Source organism: Callionymus lyra, chromosome 5 (assembly GCF_982586985.1).
Source record: "Callionymus lyra chromosome 5, fCalLyr1.hap1.1, whole genome shotgun sequence".
NCBI lineage: Eukaryota > Metazoa > Chordata > Actinopteri > Syngnathiformes > Callionymidae > Callionymus > Callionymus lyra.
The window spans coordinates 5743410-5770104 of NC_141822.1; the positions used below are offsets into that span (position 1 = coordinate 5743410).

At 35.5% G+C, this 26695-nt stretch overlaps 1 protein-coding gene across 3 annotated transcripts in view; it reads right to left on the reverse strand.

Annotated features, from left to right (window-relative positions):
* Positions 1-26695, reverse strand: part of csgalnact1a (chondroitin sulfate N-acetylgalactosaminyltransferase 1a) — a 62263-nt gene that overhangs the window by 24226 nt on the left and 11342 nt on the right. For 2 of the 3 annotated variants that reach the window (XM_087790595.1, XM_087790594.1), the window contains exons 2-3: positions 9282-10181; positions 2508-2724 (exon numbers count right to left, since the gene is read on the reverse strand). In XM_087790595.1, the coding sequence (XP_087646721.1) occupies positions 2508-2724; positions 9282-10005 (941 nt within the window). In that variant the 5' untranslated portion in view covers positions 10006-10181. Of the gene's footprint in view, positions 1-2507; positions 2725-9281; positions 10182-17595; positions 17698-26695 lie in introns of those variants that run through there. The other variant, XM_087790596.1, reaches the window with a different exon arrangement.

Below are 26695 nucleotides of genomic sequence, written 5' to 3' on the forward strand. Positions count from 1 at the left end.
TCCATCCATCCATCCATCCATCCATCCATCCATCCATCCATCCATCCATCCTTTTATCCATCCTTCGATCCATCCATCCATCCACCCACCCACCCATCCATCCATCCATCCTTCCATCCATCCATCCATCCATCCTTCGATCCATCCATCCATCCATCCATCCATCCATCCATCCATCCATCCATCCATCCATCCATCCATCCATCCTTCGATCCATCCATCCATCCATCCACCCACCCATCCATCCATCCATCCATCCATCCATCTATCCGTCCTTTTATCCATCCATTCATATAGCCATCCATCCATCCATCCATCATCCTTATATCCATCCATCATCCATCATCCTTATATCCATCCATCCATCCATCCATCCATCCATCCATCCATCCATCCATCCATCCATCCATCCATCCATCCATCCATCCATCCATCCATCCATCCATCCATCCATCCTTCGATCCATCATCCATCCATCCATCTATCCGGGTCACCGTTACTAAGATGGTTGTCAAGAGAGATGACACCATATGTTGTTCATTTAAAACAAGTCTAAAATTGTCATTATTTCATTCTGTTTAATGTGTTTTATTTGCGAAGTTAAAATGTTACACAATCACGGCTCATAAACACACAGGAAGGTGTTCAAGTTGCTCACGAACATAATCCACAGCTCAGACACAACATCCTGCACGAGCTGCGTTTAATATGAATGAGGCTGAAGAAAATGTTTGCTCAGCAGCAGTCGGCGAGTCTTTCAAGTCTCACATCATGTCTCACAGCACGTCGGCCCAGGAGGGACTTTAATGGCTGCAAACTGGGCGACTAAGCAGGATCAAGTAAAGAGAGACGAGGAGCAGCAGTGGATCAGCAGGACTGAGCTGGACGAGCTGCTGGGATCACAACACCGAAGTTAACACAAGTTTTTATTCATGTGTTGCTTCACTGCGGCTTAAATATAGAGAAACACATGAAAACAAACACTCAAAGTTTCAACAACGTCATAAGACACTAATAATAATAAGACATTAGACTCTAATAATAAGAAGACATTAGACTCTAATAATAATAAGACATTAGACTCTAATAATAATAAGACATAAGCTCTAATAATAATAAGACATTAGACTCTAATAATAATAAGACATTAGACTCTAATAATAATAAGACATAAGCTCTAATAATAATAAGACATTAGACTCTAATAATAAGAAGACATTAGACTCTAATAATAAGAAGACATTAGACTCTAATAATAATAAGACATTAGACTCTAATAATAATAAGACATTAGACTCTAATAAAAATAAGACATTAGACTCTAATAATAATAAGACATTAGACTCTAATAAAAATAAGACATTAGACTCTAATAATAATAAGACATTAGACTCCAATAATAATAAGAAATTAGACTCTAATAATAATAAGAAATTAGACTCTAATAATAATAAGACATTAGACTCTAATAATAATAAGACATTAGACTCTAATAATAATAAGACATTAGACTCTAATAATTATAAGACATTAGACTCTAATAATAATAAGACATTAGACTCTAATAATTATAAGACATTAGACTCTAATAATAATAAGACATTAGACTCTAATAATAATAAGACATTAGACTCTAATAATTATAAGACATTAGACTCTTATAATAATAAGACATTAGACTCTAATAATAATAAGACATTAGACTCTTATAATAATAAGACATTAGACTCTAATAATAATAAGACATTGGACTCCAATAATAATAAGAAATTAGACTTTAGCATAGTATACAATAGTATAGTATAGTGTAGTATGAAATAGTATAGTGTAGTATAGTATACAATAGTGTATTATAGTATAGTATGGTATGGTATGGTATGGTATAGTGTAGTATAGTATACAATAGTGTATTATAGTATAGTATGGTATGGTATGGTATGGTATGGTATGGTATGGTATAGTATAGTATAGTGTAGTATAGTGTAGTATAGTATAGTATAGTGCAGTATAAAATAGTATAGTGTAGTATAGTATACAATAGTATGTTATAATATAGTATGGTATAGTATAGTATAGTATAGTATAGTATAGTATAGTATAGTATAACATAATATAATAATACAAACAAAGTTTTAATGTTTGAAACGTTAAATTCAACAACTCAATAGTGTTAGCACTGATATACTTCCATACTTGTTGTCATTACTCACATGAAAAACAATGTATTTTCTTTTGACATCCATCAGTTCAACAAAAAAAGGAGATTTACTGAGAAGATAAATGTGAATTATTTGAATTAAATTCATGTATTATGTCTTAAATTTAGTGTATCTTGTGTATTACGTGATGATAGGGTTGGCTGGGCGGCAAAGCATCATGGGATATGTTCGGGTCACTGTCACCTGGTTTACAATATATATATATTTTCATAGAAATTTGAGTCTTAAACATTTCGTTCTCTCAGTTTTAAGAGTAAACATCTGTTGCTGTGTTTGGTCTCGACTCACCTGAAGTTGTGCATGAACTGCTTGAACTTGTCCGTGCGCTTGGACAGCGGGACGATGATGTTGATGAGGACCGCGGTCGTGTCCACGCGCTCGCTCTTCACCTTCATCAACGGGCCGAACGGACGGAAGAGGACGAGGCGACGGAACTCGTGGGTCGAATCTCCTCGGAAGGTGAGCTCGTACAACGAACCCTTGTCCTTCTCTGTGCGAGTGATGCCTGAGGAGACGTGATGGTCAGTGAAGGTCAGAAGAACATCATCGAGTGAAGGTCAGGAGAACATCATCGAGTGAAGGTCAGGAGAACATCATCGAGTGAAGGTCAGAAGAACATCATCGAGGGAAGGTGAGAAGAACATCATCGAGTGAAGGTCAGGAGAACATCATCGAGTGAAGGTCAGAAGAACATCATCGAGTGAAGGTGAGAAGAACATCAGCGTCACCATGAGAGGAAACATTTTAGACCCATGTCTTTCATTTAAGCATAATTGTAATTTTTAAAATAATTGAACTCAATAATTTGTCAATTGAAAGGTTACATTTTTTTGTTTCAATGAATATTTTTAAATGTATAGATTTTTTTTGTATACATGGAGTTTGATATATTTTTAATCCAATAATTCATTTTTATAATTTATTTAAATTCAACACATTTCCTTCAACCAATCATGTGATGATCATTCAAATAAAAACATATTGAATTTAGAAAATTACATTTTTTAAATAGTATAATTAAAATATCAAACTTTATGCGTAAGAAATGCATACATTTTCAATAAAAAAGACAAAATAATAATATTATATAATATAATATACTATTATAATATATTATTATATTACATTCTGTTATATTTTAAATAATTGTTTAAATATATAAATAATTTAATTTTATTATTTAAATGTAATTGTATAAATGTTCAATAATTGTATTAAAAATCATAAAATATAGAAAATGATATAGTATAGTGTAGTGTAGTATAGTATAGTATATCATAGTATATTATAGTGTAGTATAGAATACAATAGTATAGTATAGTATAGTACAGTATAAAATAGTATAGTATAGTATAGTACAGTATAGTATAGTATAGTGTAGTATAAAATACAATAGTATGGTATAGTACAGTATAAAACAGTATAGTATAGATTACTATAGTATAGTATAGTATAGTACAGTACAGTATAGTATAGTGTAGTATAATATAGTATAGTATAGTATAGTATAATATAGTATATTACAGTATAATATAGCATAGTATAGTATAGTGAAGTATAGTGTAGTATAGTATAGTATAGTATAGTATAGTGCAGTATAAAATAGTGTAGTGTAGTATAGTATACAATAGTATATTATAGTATAGTACAGTTTAGTATAGTAAAGTGAATTATAGAATAGTATAGTATAGTATAGTATAGTATAGTATAGTATAGTATAGTATAGTATAGTATAGTTTAGTTTAGTATAGTATACAATAGTAAAATTCAATAATTCAATAGTGTTAGCACTGATATACTTCCATACTTGTTGTCATTACTCACATGAAAAAGTGTGTATTTTCTTTGACGGCCCTCAGCATTGAACTGATTAAATACAATAACATTAATAAAGGGTGTAACTCGGACATTATTCTGCTTCACAGTCACTGTGACTCAGAGAATGATGGTCGAGCAGATTTAAAACTTCGAGGCAAACAAAGCAGGAATGTCAGTAATTACATAAGAGAATTACGGCAGATTTGAGAGCATTTACATAATAGCGAGTCGTTATTCAGCATTTTAAAGCAGAGGAATAGGGTTTTACCAGGTTTAGTGGTTTGTTGTGTAATGGAGGAAAAAAAACTCTCATTCATTCGCTTTTTAATTACAAGAATTTTCCATCAACGTCTCCAGTTTTTTCAACCGTGTTCGAGTCTGGCTGGAAAATAAAAAGTGAAATAAAACTGTTATAAATATCATCTATTAACCCGACGACGTTGATTATTACTTGTTAAAATCAAATGAAGAAACTGAAGGGATTTTTAGAAATGATTGAAAAGAACTATTTCTACTGATTCATGGTGTGTGAAATGAAGGAGAGACTGAAGTCATGAAGATGGTTTTTGTTCTTCACACACATCAGTGTTTTTTCTTGTTTTCGGTTCCACGTTATTTCGACTTCTCCGGAGGAAGAATAAAAGTAAACGAGTCTTTTGACAGATTCACACGTGAACGATGTTGAGAAGAAGAAGAAACTGAAACAAAAACCATAACAATAAGAACAAGTTCAAGAAGAAAAGGAAGAAGAAGTGAAAACAAGTACAAGAACCAGAAGATGAAGAAGAAAAATACTTGAAATTAGAAGAACAAGAAGAAGATAAAGAACAAGAAGAAGAAATATTACAAGTAGAAGAACAAGAATCAGAAGAAGAAAAAGAAGTATGTAAGTAACTAGTTTACGAACATGTACAAGAACAAGTACAAGAATAAGAAGAAGTAATAAAACAAGTACAAGAACAAGTAAAGTAAAATAACATGTAAAAGAATATTAAAAACAATTAAAAGAACAATAACAAGTAAAATAACAAGTAAAATAATATTTAAAAAAGTAAAAAAACAATAACAAGTAAAAGAACAAGTAAAAGAACATTTAAAAAAATAAAATAAAAATAATAAGTAAAAGAACATTAAAAAAAAAAAAAAAAAAATAACAAGTAAAATAACAAGTAAAATAATATTTAAAAAGTAAAACAAAAATAACAAGTAAAATAAGAAGTAAAAGAATATTTAAAAAGTAAAACAAAAATAACAAGTAAAAGAATATTTAAAAAAGTAAAAGTAAAATAAGAAGTAAAAGAATATTTTAAAAAGTAAAAGAAAATTAAGAAGTAAAATAAGAAGTAAAATAATATTTTAAAAAGTAAAAGAACAATAACAAGTAAAATAAGAAGTAAAATAACATTTTAAAAAGTAAAAGAAAAATAACAAGTAAAAGAATATTTAAAAAGTAAAAAACAATAACAAGTAAAATAATATTTAAAAAGTAAAACAAAAATAACAAGTAAAATAACAAGTAAAAGAATATTTAAAAAGTAAAACAAAAATAAGAAGTAAAAGAATATTTAAAAAAGTAAAAGTAAAATAAGAAGTAAAAGAATATTTAAAAAAGTAAAAGAAAAATAACAAGTAAAATAAGAAGTAAAAGAATATTTAAAAAAGTAAAAGAAAAATAACAAGTATAATAAGAAGTAAAAGAATATTTAAAAAAAGTAAAAGAAAAATAACAAGTAAAATAAGAAGTAAAAGAATATTTAAAAAAGTAAAAGAACAATAACAAGTAAAATAAGATGTAAAAGAATATTTAAAAAAGTAAAAGATCAAAACAGAGTAAAAATAACAAGTAAAAGAATATTTAAAAAAGTAAAATAATAAGAAAAAGAACTGAGAGGAAGAAGAGAGAGGGTGATGGAGAGACAAGAAGAGAATATGATAAAAAACTAAAAACTCACAATTAAAATACATGTTTTTTTATATTTAACTGGTATTAATATAAAAAAATATATACTTTAATAAATGTTGTATTACATGTCATGACAACATTTTTTTAAACAAATGATGATGAAACATTTATTCTACATTTATTTGTTTATTTCAATATTATCTTAACTTGAAGTTTGAACTTCTTGATCTGGAGATGCTGTAGAAGTCTTTTGCTGACATTCCTGTCTGTGTTTGTGTAAAGTTGCAACATCACTATAAGATAAGTTTGTGTTTGTGTAAAGTTGTGACATCACTATAAGATAAGTTTGTGTTTGTGTAAAGTTGTGACATAACTTTAAGATAAGTTTGTGTTTGTGTAAAGTTGTGACTTCACTTTAAGATAAGTTTGTGTTTGTGTAAAGTTGTGACATCACTATAAGATAAGTTTGTGTTTGTGTAAAGTTGTGACTTCACTTTAAGATAAGTTTGTGTTTGTGTAAAGTTGTGACTTCACTTTAAGATAAGTTTGTGTTTGTGTAAAGTTGTGACTTCACTATAAGATAAGATTGTGTTTGTGTAAAGTTGTAACTTCACTATAAGATAAGTTTGTGTTTGTGTAAAGTTGTAACTTCACTATAAGATAAGTTTGTGTTTGTGTAAAGTTGTGACTTCACTTTAAGATAAGTTTGTGTTTGTGTAAAGTTGTGACATCACTATAAGATAAGTGTGTGTTTGTGTAAAGTTGTGACTTCCCTTTAAGATAAGTGTGTGTTTGTGTAAAGTTGTGACTTCACTTTAAGATAAGTTTGTGTTTGTGTAAAGTTGTGACTTCACTTTAAGATAAGTTTGTGTTTGTGTAAAGTTGTGACATCACTATAAGATAAGTGTGTGTTTGTGTAAAGTTGTGACTTCATTTTAAGATAAGTGTGTGTTTGTGTAAAGTTGTGACTTCACTTTAAGATAAGTTTGTGTTTGTGTAAAGTTGTGACTTCACTTTAAGATAAGTTTGTGTTTGTGTAAAGTTGTGACTTCACTTTAAGATAAGTTTGTGTTTGTGTAAAGTTGTGACATCACTATAAGATAAGTGTGTGTTTGTGTAAAGTTGTGACTTCACTTTAAGATAAGTGTGTGTTTGTGTAAAGTTGTGACTTCACTTTATGATAAGTTTGTGTTTGTGTAAAGTTGTGACTTCACTTTAAGATAAATTTGTGTTTGTGTAAAGTTGTGGCTTCACTTTAAGATAAGTTTGTGTTTGTGTAAAGTTGTGACTTCACTTTAAGATAAGTTTGTGTTTGTGTAAAGTTGTGACGTCACTATAAGATAAGTTTGTGTTTGTGTAAAGTTGTGACGTCACTATAAGATAAGTTTGTGTTTGTGTAAAGTTGTGACTTCACTATAAGATAAGTGTGTGTTTGTGTAAAGTTGTGACTTCACTATAAGATAAGTGTGTGTTTGTGTAAAGTTGTGACTTCACTATAAGACTATAAGATAAGTGTGTGTTTGTGTAAAGTTGTGACTTCACTATAAGATAAGTGTGTGTTTGTATAAAGTTGTGACGTTTGTGTTTGTTGCTCAAGGTCATAAAATAGTCTAGATACTTTGACTCAAGTTTAACTTCGTATGTTCTTCGTCGTAAGTTTCTGTTGTTCAGAGATAATGACTTCCTGTTTTTGATTGACACTTCAGACCACACACATGCAGGAGCTCAACTCGCCCTTTGACCTCCTAAGAGTCGAAACACACACAAAACATATATATATATATATATATATATATATAAACACACACACATAAACATATATATATATATATATATATATATATATATATATATATATATATATATACACACACACACAATAGACACACACGTATAGACAAACCCTTGCTCACACACAAACACACATATATATATATACTGTATATATATACACACACACACACACTCACGCACAATAGACGCTCAATAGACGCACAATAGACGCACACACATATAGACCAACCCTTACTCACATATAGACAAATGCAAAAACTAACACAGAGACAAACACAGACACACATACAAAAACATAGACAAACACACACTCGCAGACATAAAATACACACTCGCAGACACAAACACACAGACAAAGACACACACCTGTACAGAAACACAAACACAAATAGAGGAGCACACAAATAGACAGACACACACACAGAGACAGAAACAAAAAGACAAATACAAACACACTAAGATAAACACACCTAAACCCAAGGACACACACAGACCCGGGACAAACATACACACACAGCTAAACACAAGGACACACTCACAAACACACACACACACACTTGAGTTCAGGAGGAGCAGATGTTCTCATTTCCTGTTGATGAATCAGACGAGGAGGAAATCCTGGATGTTTTACAAACACACTCTTGACGTTCCAGGAGGATTGTGTGTCTGTCTTTGTGTGAGTCAGTGTGTGTCTGTGTGTCTGTGTGTGTGTCAGTGTGTGTGTGTCTGTGTGTGTCTCTGTGTCTGTCAGTGTGTGTGTCAGTGTGTGTTTGTGTGTGTGTGTCTGTCTGTGACAGTGTGTGTCTGTCAGTGTGTGTGTCTGTGTGTGTTTCTGTGTCTGTCAGTGTGTGTCAGTGTGTGTTTGTGTCTGTCTGTGTCAGTGTGTGTGTCAGTGTTTGTGTCTGTGTGTGTGTGTCAGTGTGTTTTTTTGTGTCTGTGTGTGTTTTTGTGTCTCTGTGTGTGTTTGTGTGTGTGTCTGTCTGTGTGTCAGTCTGTGGGGGTGTGTGTGTCTGTGTGTGTTTCAGTGTGTATGTCTGTGTGTGTGTGTGTCAGTGTGTGCGTCTGTGTCAGTGTGTGTGTCTGTGTGTGTGTCTGTGTGTGTGTCAGTGTGTGTGTCTGTGTGTGTGTGTCAGTGTGTGGGGGTGTGTGTGTCTCTGTGTGTGTTTCAGTGTGTGTGTCTGTGTGTGTGTCAGTGTGTGTGTCTGTGTCAGTGTGTGTCTGTGTGTGTGTGTCAGTGTGTGTCTGTGTGTGTGTGTCAGTGTGTGGGGGTGTGTGTGTCTCTGTGTGTGTTTCAGTGTGTGTGTCAGCATGTGTGACTCAGTGTGTGTGTGTGTGTGTGTGTCAGGGTGTGTCAGTGTGTGTCTCTTTGTGTGTGTCAGTGTGTGTGTGTCTGTGTGTGTGTGTCAGTGTATGTGTGTGTCATTGTGTGTGTCAGTGTGTATGTCTGTGTGTGTGTCAGCATGTGTGACTCAGTGTGTGTGTGTGTGTGTGTGTGTGTGTGTGTGTGTGTGTGTGTGTGTGTGATGACGGTCCATGTCTCTCCTCACCCTCGATGAAGTCCGAGGGCGAGAAGACTCTGCTGCTCTGACCCTCCTGCTGGGCGTTGAGCTGGTGCAGCGCCTCCTCCAGAACCTCCCCCAGCTCCTCCCGGCGGTCCCTCCTCACGGGCTTCTCCTCCGGGTGTCGCGTGAGGCCCGTCTCCAGCTGGTAGACCCTCTGCAGGGTGAAGCTCTCGAAGGGCACCACGGCGTACTCGCTGGGGAGCCGGGCCCCGGAGCTCACCTCCGCCTTGCTCAGCTGGCTCCTCAGGAAGTCCTGCAGGTCTCCCTGCTGGCTCTTGGCCCCCGGGGCCTCGCCCAGCGGGGGCCCGGCGTCCGCCCCGCCCCTCTTGAGCCGCTCCTGCACCCCCTTGAGCTGCTGGCTGCGCTCCTGCAGCGCCTCCTTCAGCTGCGAGATCTGCTTCTTCAGCGAGGAGATGTGGAGCCGGTGCTGGTCCTCGCGCTCCTGCAGGAGGACCTGGTACGTCTGGACCTTCTGAGAAGGCCCCGCGGTTTTCCCGGCGCCCGCCTCGGGCCGGGCCCCCGCCGAGCCGGGGCGGTTGTTGGGGCCGGGGCGGGGGAGGGCGTGGCTGGCGGGGGGGTCGTCGGAGGGCGGCGGGCTGCAGGTCATGACGTAGACCAGCGACAGGGAGCAGCAGAGCAGCACCAGGGCGCCCCCCACCCGGGACACCCAGGCCAGCAACCCGCGCCGCAACATGGCCGAGGGAATCATCCACGCAACCCCTTCAGAGAGTCATGTGACCTCGCACACGCCGGGCGCCGCCGCGGGTTCCATCCTCACGTCACGCCATCGTTTGTGACGCCGCCAGTCACTCGTGAGTCGTCGGTGTTTCCCGGAAGGATCGTCACGACCCGACGGAACCTTCCACCGGTTCTGATCCGAGAGTTCTGAGGAGAAACAACATCCATGTTGAGACGAAGATCAACTCGCCACAGAAATAGTTACATACTTTTACTACAACACAAACTCTTAACAGTTACTGAAATGTCAGAATTTGAGTCTGATGATAGTGATACACACAGATACACACACACACAAAGACAAACACACACAAAAACAAACAAACACACACAAACAGGGACAAATAAACAAACAAACACACTAAAAAAAACAGAGACACACACAAACAAACACATATTTTAAAAGGAGACACACAAACAAAGACCAACACACACCCAAAAAACAGGGACACACACACAGACAAACACACACTCAAAAAACAGGCACACACACAAAGACAAACACACACTCAAAAAACAGACACACACACAGACAAACACACACTCAAAAAACAGGCACACACACAAAGACAAAAACACACTCAAAAAACAGACACACACACAAACAAACACATACTGAAATAACAGACACACACAAAAAACAGACACAGACACAAAGAAAAACTCACAAAAACAGACACACACACAAACTCAAAAAGCAGACATACAAACAAAGACAAACACACACTCAAAAAACAGACACACACAAAGACAAACACACACTCAATAAACAGGCACACACACAAAGACAAAAACACACTCAAAAAACAGACACACACACACAAACAAACACATACTGAAATAACAGACACACACAAAAAACCGACACAGACACAAAGAGAAACTCACAAAAACAGACACATACACACACACAAACTCAAAAAACAGGCACACACACAAAGACAAACACACACTCAAAAAACAGGCACACACACAAAGACAAAAACACACTCAAAAAAAAAGACACACACACACAAACAAACACATACTGAAATAACAGACACACACAAAAAACCGACACAGACACAAAGAGAAACTCACAAAAACAGACACACACACACACACACAAACTCAAAAAACAGGCATACAAACAAAGACAAACACACACTCAAAAAACAGACACAGACACAAAGAGAAACTCACAAAAACAGACACACACACACAAACTCAAAAAGCAGACATACAAACAAAGACAAACACACACTCAAAAAACAGACACACACAAAGACAAACACACACTCAAAAAACAGGCACACACACAAAGACAAAAACACACTCAAAAAACAGACACACACACACAAACAAACACATACTGAAATAACAGACACACACAAAAAACCGACACAGACACAAAGAGAAACTCACAAAAACAGACACACACACACACACAAACTCAAAAAACAGGCACACACACAAAGACAAACACACACTCAAAAAACAGGCACACACACAAAGACAAAAACACACTCAAAAAACAGACACACACACAAACAAACACATACTGAAATAACAGACACACACAAAAAACAGACACAGACACAAAGAGAAACTCACAAAAACAGACACACACACAAACTCAAAAAGCAGACATACACACAAAGACAAACACACACTCAAAAAACAGACACACACAAAGACAAACACACACTCAAAAAACAGGCACACACACAAAGACAAAAACACACTCAAAAAACAGACACACACACACAAACAAACACATACTGAAATAACAGACACACACAAAAAACCGACACAGACACAAAGAGAAACTCACAAAAACACACACACACACACACACACACACAAACTCAAAAAACAGGCACACACACAAAGACAAACACACACTCAAAAAACAGACACAGACACAAAGAGAAACTCACAAAAACAGACACACACACACACACAAACTCAAAAAACAGACATACACACACTACCAGACATACAAACACTACCAAACAAACACACATTCAAAAAACAGACACACACACACAAAGACCAACACACACTCAAAAAACAGAGACACACACGCAACAAACTCTAAAAACAGAGAGACAAACACAGACAAACACAAACTAAAAAAAAAAAGCCACAAACACAGACACACAAATAAACAGAGACACACACATAGACGAAAAATACACTAAAAACACACACACACAAAATACACTCAGAAAACAGGGACCAGACACACAAACAAAGACAAACACATGCCAAAAAAAAACAGAGAGACACACAAAGACAAACCAACTCACAGACAAATACACATCCACACAAACTGAGCCTTGCAAACACACATATGCAAACACACACGCAGACCCACGCAAACACAAAAGCACAGACAAACGCACACATTTTATATTTACCAAACTGTCTATGACAAAAAGTGTGCGTCTGACTGTGATATTGTTCTAATAATAATACTTGTGTTACTAGTCTTGTAGTCACTTGTGACCCTGGTCTAGAAGGAGCTTCACAAATAACTATTACTATATTTATTCAGTCACAGAAATACTCAACAGCTAATACTAATATAGTAGCACCATTATATTTATTCAGCCAAATACTCATGAGCCAATACTAATATCTTGAGCACCATTATATTTATTCAGCCAAATACTCATGAGCTAATACTAATATCTTGAGCACCATTATATTTATTCAGCCAAATACTCATGAGCCAATACTAATATCTTGAGCACTATTATATTTATTCAGCCACAGAAATACTCATGAGCTAATACTAATATCTTGAGCACCATTATAATTATTCAGCCACAGAAATACTCATGAGCTAATACTAATATCTTGAGCACCATTATATGTATTTAGCCACAGAAATACTCAACAGTTAATATTAATATATTGAGCAACATTATATTTATTCAGCCAAATACTCATGAGCTAATACTAATATCTTGAGCACCATTATATTTATTCAGCCACAGAAATACTCATGAGCTAATACTAATATCTTGAGCACCATTATATTTATTCAGCCACAGAAATACTCATGAGCTAATACTAATATCTTGAGCACCATTATATTTATTCAGCCACAGAAATACTCATGAGCTAATACTAATATCTTGAGCACCATTATATTTATTCAGCCACAGAAATACTCATAAGCTAATACTAATATCTTGAGTACCATCATATGTATTCAGCCACAGAAATACTCAACAGATAATACTAATATCTTGAGCACCATTATATGTATTCAGCCACAGAAATACTCATGAGCTAATACTAATATCTTGAGCACCATTATATTTATTCAGCCACAGAAATACTGATCAGCTAATACTAATATCTTGAACACCATTATATTCATTCAGCCAGAGAAATACTCATGAGCTAATACTAATATCTTGAACACCATTATATTTATTCAGCCACAGAAATACTCATGAGCTAATACTAATATCTTGAGCACCATTATATTTATTCAGCCACAGAAATACTAATGAGCTAATACTAATATCTTGAGCACCATTATATTTATTCAGCCACAGAAATACTCATGAGCTAATACTAATATCTTGAGCAACATTATATTTATTCAGCCACAGAAATACTCATGAGCTAATACTAATATCTTGAGCACCATTATATTTATTCAGCCACAGAAATACTCATGAGCTGATACTAATATCTTGAGCACCATTATATTTATTCAGCCACAGAAATACTCAACAGCTAATACTAATATCTTGAGCACCATTATATTTATTCAGCCACAGAAATACTCATAAGCTAATACTAATATCTTGAGTACCATCATATGTATTCAGCCACAGAAATACTCAACAGATAATACTAATATCTTGAGCACCATTATATGTATTCAGCCACAGAAATACTCATGAGCTAATACTAATATCTTGAGCACCATTATATTTATTCAGCCACAGAAATACTCATCAGCTAATACTAATATCTTGAACACCATTATATTCATTCAGCCAGAGAAATACTCATGAGCTAATACTAATATCTTGAACACCAGTATATTCATTCATCCACAGAAATACTCATGAGCTGATACTAATATCTTGAGCACCATTATATTTATTCAGTCACAGAAATACTCATGAGCTAATACTAATATATTGAGCACCATTATATTTATTCAGCCACAGAAATACTCATCAGCTAATACTAATATCTTGAGCACCATTATATTTATTCAGCCACAGAAATACTCATGAGCTAATACTAATATCTTGAGCACCATTATATTTATTCAGCCACAGAAATACTCATGAGCTGATACTAATATCTTGAGCACCATTATATTTATTCAGCCACAGAAATACTCATGAGCTAATACTAATATCTTGAGCACCATTATATTTATTCAGCGACAGAAATACTTATGAGCTGATACTAATATCTTGAGCACCATTACCGGTATATTTATTCAGCCACAGAAATACTCATGAGCCAATACTAATATCTTGAGCACCATTATATTTATTCAGCCACAGAAATACTCATGAGCTAATACTAATATCTTGAGCACCATTATATTTATCCAGCCACAGAAATACTCATGAGCTAATACTAATATCTTGAGCACCATTATATTTATTCAGCCACAGAAATACTCATGAGCTAATACTAATATCTTGAGCACCAATATATTTATTCAGCCACAGAAATACTCATGAGCTAATACTAATATCTTGAGCACCATTATATGTATTCAGACACAGAAATACTCATGAGCTAATACTAATATCTTGAGCACCATTATATTTATTCAGCCACAGAAATACTCATGAGCTAATACTAATATCTTGAGCACCATTATATTTATTCAGACACAGAAATACTCATGAGCTAATACTAATATCTTGAGCACCATTATATGTATTCAGACACAGAAATACTCATGAGCTAATACTAATATCTTGAGCACCATTATATTTATTCATCCACAGAAATACTCATGAGCTTATACTAATATCTTGAGCACCATTATATTTATTCAGCCACAGAAATACTCATGAGATAATACTAATATCTTGAGCACCATTATATTTATTCAGCCACAGAAATACTCATGAGCTAATACTAATATCTTGAGCACCAATATATTTATTCAGCCACAGAAATACTCATGAGCTAATACTAATATCTTGAGCACCATTATATGTATTCAGACACAGAAATACTCATGAGCTAATACTAATATCTTGAGCACCATTATATTTATTCAGCCACAGAAATACTCATGAGCTAATACTAATATCTTGAGCACCATTATATTTATTCAGACACAGAAATACTCATGAGCTAATACTAATATCTTGAGCACCATTATATGTATTCAGACACAGAAATACTCATGAGCTAATACTAATATCTTGAGCACCATTATATTTATTCATCCACAGAAATACTCATGAGCTTATACTAATATCTTGAGCACCATTATATTTATTCAGCCACAGAAATACTCATGAGATAATACTAATATCTTGAGCACCATTATATTTATTCAGCCACAGAAATACTCATGAGATAATACTAATATCTTGAGCACCATTATATTTATTCAGCCACAGAAATACTCAACAGCTAATACTAATATCTTGAGCACCATTATATTTATTCAGCCACAGAAATACTCATAAGCTAATACTAATATCTTGAGTACCATCATATGTATTCAGCCACAGAAATACTCAACAGATAATACTAATATCTTGAGCACCATTATATGTATTCAGCCACAGAAATACTCATGAGCTAATACTAATATCTTGAGCACCATTATATTTATTCAGCCACAGAAATACTCATCAGCTAATACTAATATCTTGAACACCATTATATTCATTCAGCCAGAGAAATACTCATGAGCTAATACTAATATCTTGAACACCAGTATATTCATTCATCCACAGAAATACTCATGAGCTGATACTAATATCTTGAGCACCATTATATTTATTCAGTCACAGAAATACTCATGAGCTAATACTAATATATTGAGCACCATTATATTTATTCAGCCACAGAAATACTCATCAGCTAATACTAATATCTTGAGCACCATTATATTTATTCAGCCACAGAAATACTCATGAGCTAATACTAATATCTTGAGCACCATTATATTTATTCAGCCACAGAAATACTCATGAGCTGATACTAATATCTTGAGCACCATTATATTTATTCAGCCAGAGAAATACTCATGAGCTAATACTAATATCTTGAGCACCATTATATTTATTCAGCGACAGAAATACTTATGAGCTGATACTAATATCTTGAGCACCATTACCGGTATATTTATTCAGCCACAGAAATACTCATGAGCCAATACTAATATCTTGAGCACCATTATATTTATTCAGCCACAGAAATACTCATGAGCTAATACTAATATCTTGAGCACCATTATATTTATCCAGCCACAGAAATACTCATGAGCTAATACTAATATCTTGAGCACCATTATATTTATTCAGCCACAGAAATACTCATGAGCTAATACTAATATCTTGAGCACCAATATATTTATTCAGCCACAGAAATACTCATGAGCTAATACTAATATCTTGAGCACCATTATATGTATTCAGACACAGAAATACTCATGAGCTAATACTAATATCTTGAGCACCATTATATTTATTCAGCCACAGAAATACTCATGAGCTAATACTAATATCTTGAGCACCATTATATTTATTCAGCCACAGAAATACTCATGAGCTAATACTAATATCTTGAGCACCATTATATTTATTCAGCCACAGAAATACTCATGAGCTAATACTAATATCTTGAGCACCATTATATTTATTCAGCCACAGAAATACTCATGAGCTAATACTAATATCTTGAACACCATTATATTCATTCAGCCAGAGAAATACTCATGAGCTAATACTAATATCTTGAGCACCATTATATTTATTCAGCCAGAGAAATACTCATGAGCTAATACTAATATCTTGAACACCATTATATTCATTCAGCCAGAGAAATACTCATGAGCTAATACTAATATCTTGAACACCATTATATTCATTCAGCCAGAGAAATACTCATGAGCTAATACTAATATCTTGAGCACCATTATATTTATTCAGCCACAGAAATACTCATAAGCTAATACTAATATCTTGAGTACCATTATATTTATTCAGCCACAGAAATACTCATGAGCTAATACTTATATCTTGAACACCATTATATTCATTCAGCCACAGAAATACTCATGAGCTGATACTAATATCTTGAGCACCATTATATGTATTCAGACGCAGAAATACTCATGAGCTAATACTAATATCTTGAGCACCATTATATTTATTCAGACACAGAAATACTCATGAGCTAATACTAATATCTTGAGCACCATTATATGTATTCAGACACAGAAATACTCATGAGATAATACTAATATCTTGAGCACCATTATAGGTATCAAAGCAGCAGAAATGATGAATATTATTCTCATGTTTCTCCCCTGGAGGGAGCAGCATCTAAATTAACTCACGCTTTAATCCATAATTGTTTTCAAGGCTCACGGATGTAAATCCAAAATTAAAAACGTCTCCGGCGCCTGTGGATACTCTCGGTCCGACCGGTTTGTTATTCCGCTCGTGTTACTCGTTAGAAAATACTAAACTTTACACTTTAATCTGGTCCTCGGAGACGTTTTGTTTGGTCTCAGTGTGAATTATGTTCAGAAGTGAACGTGTTCTCCTCGTCTCTCTCCATCCATTTATTATCTGGTCCTCGCAGGAAGTCCTGCAGATCCGCCCGGATCACGGTGTTACCGACACACAACACACACACAATTATAATCACACCTTCCGGCAATTAGTGAGTCAGAGACTCATGAGAGTCCAGGAGGTCGTTTAGTGAGTCGAAGCAAAACATGACAACGACGTCTTCTTTACTGACGGTCAACAATCTGGTGATACAATATATATCAAAATATATATTGTATTGTCCTGTACTTGACTCTGGTGTTGTGATAGTGTAGTAACAAGTAAATATGGGTAGTATTTTCCAGTACTTGACTCTGGTGTTGTGATAGTGTAGTAACAAGTAAATATGTGTAGTATTGTCCAGTACTTGACTCTGGTGTTGTGATAGTGTAGTAACAAGTATATATGTGTAGTATTGTCCAGTACTTGACTCTGGTGTTGTGATAGTGTAGTAACAAGTATATATGTGTAGTATTGTCCAGTACTTGACTCTGGTGCTGTGATAGTGTACTAACAAGTATATATGTGTAGTATTGTCCAGTACTTGAGTCTGGTGTTGTGATAGTGTAGTAACAAGTATATACGTGTAGTATCGTTCAGTACTTGACTCTGGTGTTGTGATACTGTAGTAACAAGTATATACGTGTAGTATCGTCCAGTACTTGACTCTGGTGTTGTGATACTGTAGTAACAAGTATATACGTGTAGTATCGTCCAGTACTTGACTCTGGTGTTGTGATACTGTAGTAACAAGTATATACGTGTAGTATTGTCCAGTACTTGACTCTGGTGTTGTGATAGTGTAGTAAGAAGTATATACGTGTAGTATCGTTCAGTACTTTACTCTGGTGTTGTGATAGTGTAGTAACAAGTATATATGTGTATTATTGTCCAGTACTTGACTCTGGTGTTGTGATAGTGTAGTAACAAGTATATACGTGTAGTATCGTCCAGTACTTGACTCTGGTGTTGTGATAGTGTAGTAACAAGTATATACGTGTAGTATCGTCCAGTACTTGACTCTGGTGTTGTGATAGTGTAGTAACAAGTATATACGTGTAGTATTGTCAAGTACTTGACTCTGGTATTGTGATAGTGTAGTAACAAGTATATACATGTAGCATTGTCAAGTACTTGACTCTGGTGTTGTGATAGTGTAGTAACAAGTACATATGTGTAGTATTGTCCAGTACTTGACTCTGGTGTTGTGATAGTGTAGTAACAAGTATATATGTGTAGTATTGTCCAGTACTTGACTCTGGTGTTGTAGTATTTACAGACCACATGACTCTTGACGAAGTCGTAACTACTTTCATTTGTTTTCAAACCAAAATATGTCCAAACATCAGCTTTAAAAGATGGAGGAGTCATTGTATCCTCTCGTCCTCAGTCCTCACCTGGATGTCATTCTTTCTTTAGCTGTGTCAGTGTCTCTAGTGGTCAGAAGTTTATTTGATACACAAAAATGAAAAAACATAGTGAATATTTAAAACTAAATCATACATTAAAAAAAAATGAATGAAGTGCTACTGAATATCTATACACAATCGTTAAAAAAAAAAATAGACACCGTATCCTCTCGTCCTCAGTCATCGCAAGGATCTCGCGGGATTTCATCGTTCATTTAGCTGAGGAGGACGTAATGACTGCTGCCATCTGGCGGACGGAAGTTTTATTGCGACACAAAAAAGGAAAAAACAAACAAACTGTGAATATTTGAATGTTAATTGTAAATAAAAAGTATTTAATTTCACACACACTTTATTGAAGTATTACCTATAAAAGTATATATTTTGAAATCTTCTGTCACTGGTGAAGGTATGTTAACCCTTGTGTTGTCTCAGGGTCAAGGTGACCCGAAGGCCTGAAAACAAAATGTGTTTGTGGTATCCCTTGTGTTTTCTCTGGGTCAAGGTGACCCGAAGGCTCGATTACAAAATGTGTTTGTGGTATCCCTTGTGTTGTCTCTGGGTCAAGGTGACCCGAAGGCTCGAAAATAAAATGTGTTTGTGGTATCCCTTGTGTTATCTCAGGGTCAAGGTGAGCCAAAGGCCTGAAAACAAATGTGCTTGTGTTATCCCTTGTGTTATCTCAGGGTCAAGGTGTCCTGAAGGTCTGAAAACAAATGTGTTTGCGGTATCCCTTGTGTTGTCTCAGGGTCAAGGTGACCCAAAGGCCCGAAAACAAATGTGTTTGTGGTATCCCTTGTGTTGTCTCTGGGTCAAGGTGACCTGAAGCTGCTGAAGCCTGACAGACGTGAAGTGTGAAATGTTGTGTGTGTGAAAAGTTGTGTGTGTAAAATGTTGTGTGTGTAAAATGTTGTGCGTGTGCAATGTTGTGCGTGTGAAATGTTGTGTGTGTGAAATGTTGTGTGTGTGAAATGTTGTGCGTGTGAAATGTTGTGTGTGTGAAATGTTGTGTGTGTGAAATGTTGTGCGTGTGAAATGTTGTGCGTGTGAAATGTTGTGCGTGTAAAATGTTGTGCGTGTGAACTGTTGTGCGTGTGAAATGTTGTGTGTGTAAAATGTTGTGCGTGTGAAATGTTGTGCGTGTGAAATGTTGGGCGCGTGCAATGTTGTGCGTGTGATATGTTGTGCGTGTGAAATGTTGTGCATGTGAAAAGTTGTGCGTGTGAAAAGTTGTGTGTGTGAAATGTTGTGCATGTGAAATGTTGTGCTATGAAAAGTTGTGCGTGTGAAAAGTTGTGCGTGTGAAATGTTGTGCGTGTGAAATGTTGTGCGTGTGAAATGTTGTGCGTGTGAAATGTTGTGCATGTGAAATGTTGTGCGTGTGAAATGTTGTGCATGTGAAAAGTTGTGCATGTGAAAAGTTGTGCATGTGAAAAGTTGTGCGTGTGAAATGTTGTGCGTGTGAAATGTTGTGCATGTGAAAAGTTGTGCATGTGAAAGTTGTGCGTGTGAAATGTTGTGCGTGTGAAATGTTGTGCATGTGAAAAGTTGTGCATGTGAAAAGTTGTGCGTGTGAAATGTTGTGCGTGTGAAATGTTGTGCGTGTGAAATGTTGTGCGTGTGAAATGTTGTGCGTGTGAAAAGTTGTGCATGTGAAATGTTGTGTGTGAAATGTTGTGCGTGTGAAATGTTGTTTGGTGAAATGTTGTGTGTGTGAAATGTTGCGCGTGTGATATGTTGTGCGTGTGAAATGTTGTGCGTGTGAAATGTTGTGCGTGTGCAGGTCTGCTGTGTGATATGTTGTGCGTGTGAAATGTTGTGCGTGTGAAATGTTGTGCGTGTGCAGGTCTGCTGTGTGAGCGTCTGTAAATGTATCTGTGTTTCCTTCACACAGTCGTGTCTTTGACTGCAGCCATGAATGGATCAGTATGTGGCGACGACCGACTGTGAGCTGAGGAGGAACCATGTCGACCTAATGAATAAAGTGTTTTTTAAATGGCAAAGTGTGTGTGTGTGTGTGTGTTGTGATGTGTGACTCTATTGTATCATCAGTGTGTGTTTGTACAAAACTCTCTCTTCATTGAAATATTGACATTAGAAAATTATCTTAAGCTCGGCCCACTTAAAACCCATTGTCTTTCTGGAGATAAAATCTTGTTGACCATACACACACCCACTCTGCTGTGATTGGTCGAGCATGGAGGTTTGTCACCGCGCGTCACCGATCCCAGAAGTCTCCACCTCCAAGGTTACTCGTTGTATAAACAAATCGGGCGTGATTACAGCTGGAGGAGGAGGAGTGAAGCCATTGTTATGTCATAATAGACTCTTGTAACCTCTCGTTCGCCCAGATTTCAGAGCAACTTTATAAAGTAATAAGTTAAAAACATGGTCATGAGGAGGAACTTACTGCGTCTTGAGAGAAGAACATTTACTACACTTACTATGTCAGGAGAGTTGAAGTTTATCATTATTTGATCTTTAAATGTTAATATAATATACAATGTTAATAATAAATAATAATAATAAATAAATATGTTTTTGGTATCCCTTTTGTTGTCTAACCGCCTCAGCATATGTATTTATGGAGGCCAGCGAGGTCGTTCACCTTTACAGAGGGAGAGGACAAGGGATACCACAAACACATTTGTTTCCGGGCCTTCGTGCCACCTAGACCCAGAGACAACACAAGGGATACCACAAACACATTTGTTTTCATGCCTTCGGGTCACCTTATTATTATTGAATTAAATAATTTAAAAACAATTCCAACATTCTTTATTTTAATGGCACTAATAAGCATATAAAGTTCGTACAAGTTGAAACTCTTCATGGATTCCAGCGTCTCTGGAACGGCGTCGACAGATATACTTGTCGAGCCCGTGATCGTGGAAAGTGCTGAAAGAATTACGTCCGAATCCGACAGCACTTCAATTCTGGCTCCGCGTGATTTACTGCGACAATTAGCAGATGAATCACAAACACAAACACAAAAATCAATCTCTGCACTGAAGGCCTGGATTGATCGCGGGAGGAAATAAAGTAAAAACTGATCGCACTGAGCCGTTAACGCACAGTCGAGCCACTGACTCTCAGTGAAAGAGCTGATTCAGACCCGGCGAGTCGACTCCCTGCGGGGATCAACATTGCTGTGGTTTTACTGGAGGTGGAAAACAGGCGTTACCTGATTTCCTGCCTTGTGTTTTAGTATTATGGTGATGCTTTCTCCAGTGTTGGAGCAAATAAGGTTTTTCAAACAACACATTCATCGTTTTTTCTACACTTTTCTACACTTCTTATTACGTGGTTTTCGCAAAATCAGTATCATTTCAGTCATCCATGTACAATGAAGAGCTAGATAGGGAGTCAATCCATTCGGCAATGTCCTGACAATAAGATTCTTCACTCTTTTCAATTTAAAATAACCTCAAAGTAACGGTGACCTTAACAGTTCCCATAATGCTTTGCCGCCCAGCAAACAGATCACAATGATTGATCCCTTTAGACTTAGAAACATGGAATTTAAAGCCAACACTTACTCCATGAAGCTCTATAGTATTACTCCATGAAGCTCTGTAGTATTACTCCATGAAGCTCTGTAGTATTACTCCATGAAGCTCAGTAGTATTACTCCATGAAGCTTTGAAGTATTACTCCATGAAGCTCTATAGTATTACTCCATGAAGCTCCATAGTATTACTCCATGAAGCTCTGTAGTATTACTCCATGAAGCTCTGTAGTATTACTCCATGAAGCTTTGAAGTATTACTCCATGAAGCTCTATAGTATTACTCCATGAAGCTCTTTCGTATTACTCCATGAAGCTCTGTAGTATTACTCCATGAAGCTCTGTAGTATTACTCCATGTAGCGCCATAGTATAACTCCATGAAACTCTATAGTATTACTCCATGAAGCTCTATACTATTACTCCATGAAGCTCTGTAGTATTACTCCATGAAGCTCTGTAGTATTACTCCATGAAGCCCCATAGTATTACTCCATGAAGCTCTGTAGTATTATTCCATGAAGCTCTGTAGTATTACTCCATGAAGCCCCATAGTATTACTCCATGAAGCTCTGTAGTATTACTCCATGAAGCTCTGTAGTATTACTCCATGAAGCTCTGTAGTATTACTCCATGAAGCTCTGTAGTATTACTCCATGAAGCTTTGAAGTATAACTCCATGAAGCTCTATAGTATTACTCCATGAAGCTCCATAGTATAACTCCATGAAGCTCTGTAGTATTACTCCATGAAGCCCCATAGTATTACTCCATGAAGCTCTGTAGTATTATTCCATGAAGCTCTGTAGTATTACTCCATGAAGCCCCATAGTATTACTCCATGAAGCTCTGTAGTATTACTCCATGAAGCTCTGTAGTATTGCTCCATGAAGCTCCATAGTTTTACTCCATGAAACTCTGTAGTATTACTCCATGAAGCTCTGTAGTATTACTCCATAAAGCCCCATAGTATTACTCTATGAAGCTCTGTAGTATTACTCCATGAAGCTCCATAGTTCCACTCCATGAAACCCCATAGTATTACTCCATGAAGCTCTGTAATATTACGCCATGAAGCTCTGTAGTATTACTACATTAAGCCCCATAGTATTACTCCATGAAGCTCCATATTGCAGAGATAATCCAACCCTCACCACTGTGGCGTATCAAGATGCTGATGAAAAGGCTGAAGTGTTGAATCACAGCAGGATATAACTGCATTAAAGAGAATATAAATGGACTTTTGAATGTTGAAAATTAAAAAAAATAAAAATTGGAAATTTGTGGGAGTATTTAATTATTTTATTGAATAATTAATTTCAAACATTTCTATTTTGAAAGGTTGTTTTCAAAATATATATATATTTTAATAATTTAAAATGAAATAATTCAAAAGTAAAAATACACATAGAGTTTGATTTTCTCTGTAAAAAAGAAATATATATATACAATATATATTTCTTTTTTTTACAGAGAAAATCTATCTCTAAATATATATATATATTTTTCTAAATGCAATATTTTAAAATTAAAATTAAATTAAATTCGTAGTAATTTAAATTCAATATAAAAATGTGTATAATGGTGCAAGAAAACAGTGAAAGAAATACTGAGTTACTTAAATTAAACTGATCATGTTTCTTAAATACATTAAAATAATATCCAACTTTTAAAAATGTATTGAATTTAAGTATTAGTAATACTCAAGTATTCAATGAGAAAAAAATTCTACCTTTTATTAACAAAGTTACAATAAAGTATCAACATGAAAAGCTGATTCAAACTGAAGGAACTGATGAACTTCCTCATCTTGTCCAGACTTGTCTCCGAGTTCCTTCCTGATAGAAAGTTGGAAGTGGAAAGTCTCGGTATTTACGAGAAAAACTACCGAAAAAAAATCCGACCATCTACGTACAAACAAAAGTGTCAGTTTGTGTTTGTTTTGAGGGAAAACTAATCTCATCTCGATCAAGAAACTGACGAGCAAACGTTTGTCGAAGTGCTTCGGACGGAAGTTCTTGAAAATACCTTCGTGTCAAATTCCAAAGCGTCCGTACGGGATCACTTTAATCACAAAAACATTGCTGAGCCAGACGGGTCTTGTAGACCCATCAACAGTGTTTCTCTCAGTCTTTCTTCGCTCTTCATCTCTCCATTACTTTCTTCACCTTCATCTCCTCCTTCACTCCATCGATCCCAGCAGAAATCAAGTCTCGCTGAAGCAAAGTAAGTAAGTAAGTAATATTTATTTATATAGCGCTTTTCGAGACCAGGGTCACAAAGCGCTTGAACAATCAAAACAATACTCAAAAAAGTACATACTTTAAAGATCAAGATAATACTGAGAACAACACAGGAGTTTCAGAAAATCAAGGAAAAGCCTGAACAAATAGAAACGTCTTAAGGTGTAAAGATACACTTTGACAAGATAAGTCTGATTAAATAAGTTTGAACACGGAAGTTGGATTTTCTTTTTTCCCGCCAATACGTGGTTCTTTCACTGTATTTATGTGGCCCTGGGGGGGTCAAAGGTTAATGCTCACAGATAGGTTTATTTGCCTTGGTTTTCCACAGTCTGGCTCATGTCTTTAACCGTTAAAGTTTAATGTTTTAAGGGAATTATTTAGTTTCGCTGATCAGAAATACAACCGCAGTGAAAAGCCAAAGTTTGAGGCACATGCTAATGTGCCTCAACAAACTAGTCACATGTCCACTGAGGCGAAGAGACTTTTAAATCTAAAGGAAATAAAGTTTTACAACAAAGTAACAGAGGTTTGTGTGGCGAAGGAAAGACGTACGGACTTTATCTACAGATATAATTAAGACCAGAATTTATTTCAAATTAATAGCATTGAATCAGTTGCGTCTTCCTTGTAATCCTTTACTATCACGATCATATTCTATACTGTTTAAATCAACGTTTACTAATCCTTTTTTTAATTATTTATTAGTTCAACTTGTCTTTTTCTATATCTATTGATTGCTTAAAAATGTTTTAGATTTTCCGAAAATTAAACGATCTCAGATCATTAAATATGGTTAAAGATTTTGATTATAGAATTTTAAATAAATTGAAATATTAGTATATTTCAGCTATGACTCTTATGTCAATGTCAAAGTTGACAGGTTTATGAAGCTATAAATCAATATTCAGCCTCAATCGATGACTGACGTAGATCTAGAGGACGTAGACTAATATACCAGAACATATCAAAATAATTCAATATAGACTCTATGAGAAATGAATGTTTAAATCATATTTTTTTTAAAGTAAATGTGTTTGAGAAAAGCTGATGACATATGAAATAATCAGTAGCTAATTAAATAAGTTTCCCTTTTGGGTTTATAATATGGCTGCATGATATTGTAAATAAGTGCGATATTTCATATAAGTGTCTTGTATTGCGATATTGATATTAATGCGATCTTTTTTTCTTTCACCTAAAAATGTAGCAGCATTCACGCGAGTACTGTAGTGTAGGTCCAGGGTTTTAAAGAAGGAAAACGATGAGATATTTCCCTTTCGTTTATTTCAACGCTTCTGTGTCGACATAATCGTAGAAAAATATCACTTATAACGCTCAGTCTCGCGGGACTTTTCATCAGTTTCCCGCCAAACTGAGAGACATCAGAGAGGAGCCGCCGGCGCGTCGTGATATCACCAAATCAACAATATATCCACCTCCTTGTACACGCACACATAACACTTTATAAATGACGCTAACAACTTAGCTCGTTAGCATACGGTGAAGACGCACACATAACACTTTATAAATGACGCTAACAACTTAGCTCGTTAGCATACGGTGAAGACGCACACATAACACTTTATAAATGATGCTAACAACTTAGCTCGTTAGCATACGGTGAAGACGCACACATAACACTTTATAAATGACGCTAACAACTTAGCTCGTTAGCATACGGTGAAGACGCACACATAACAAATTATAAATGACGCTAACAAC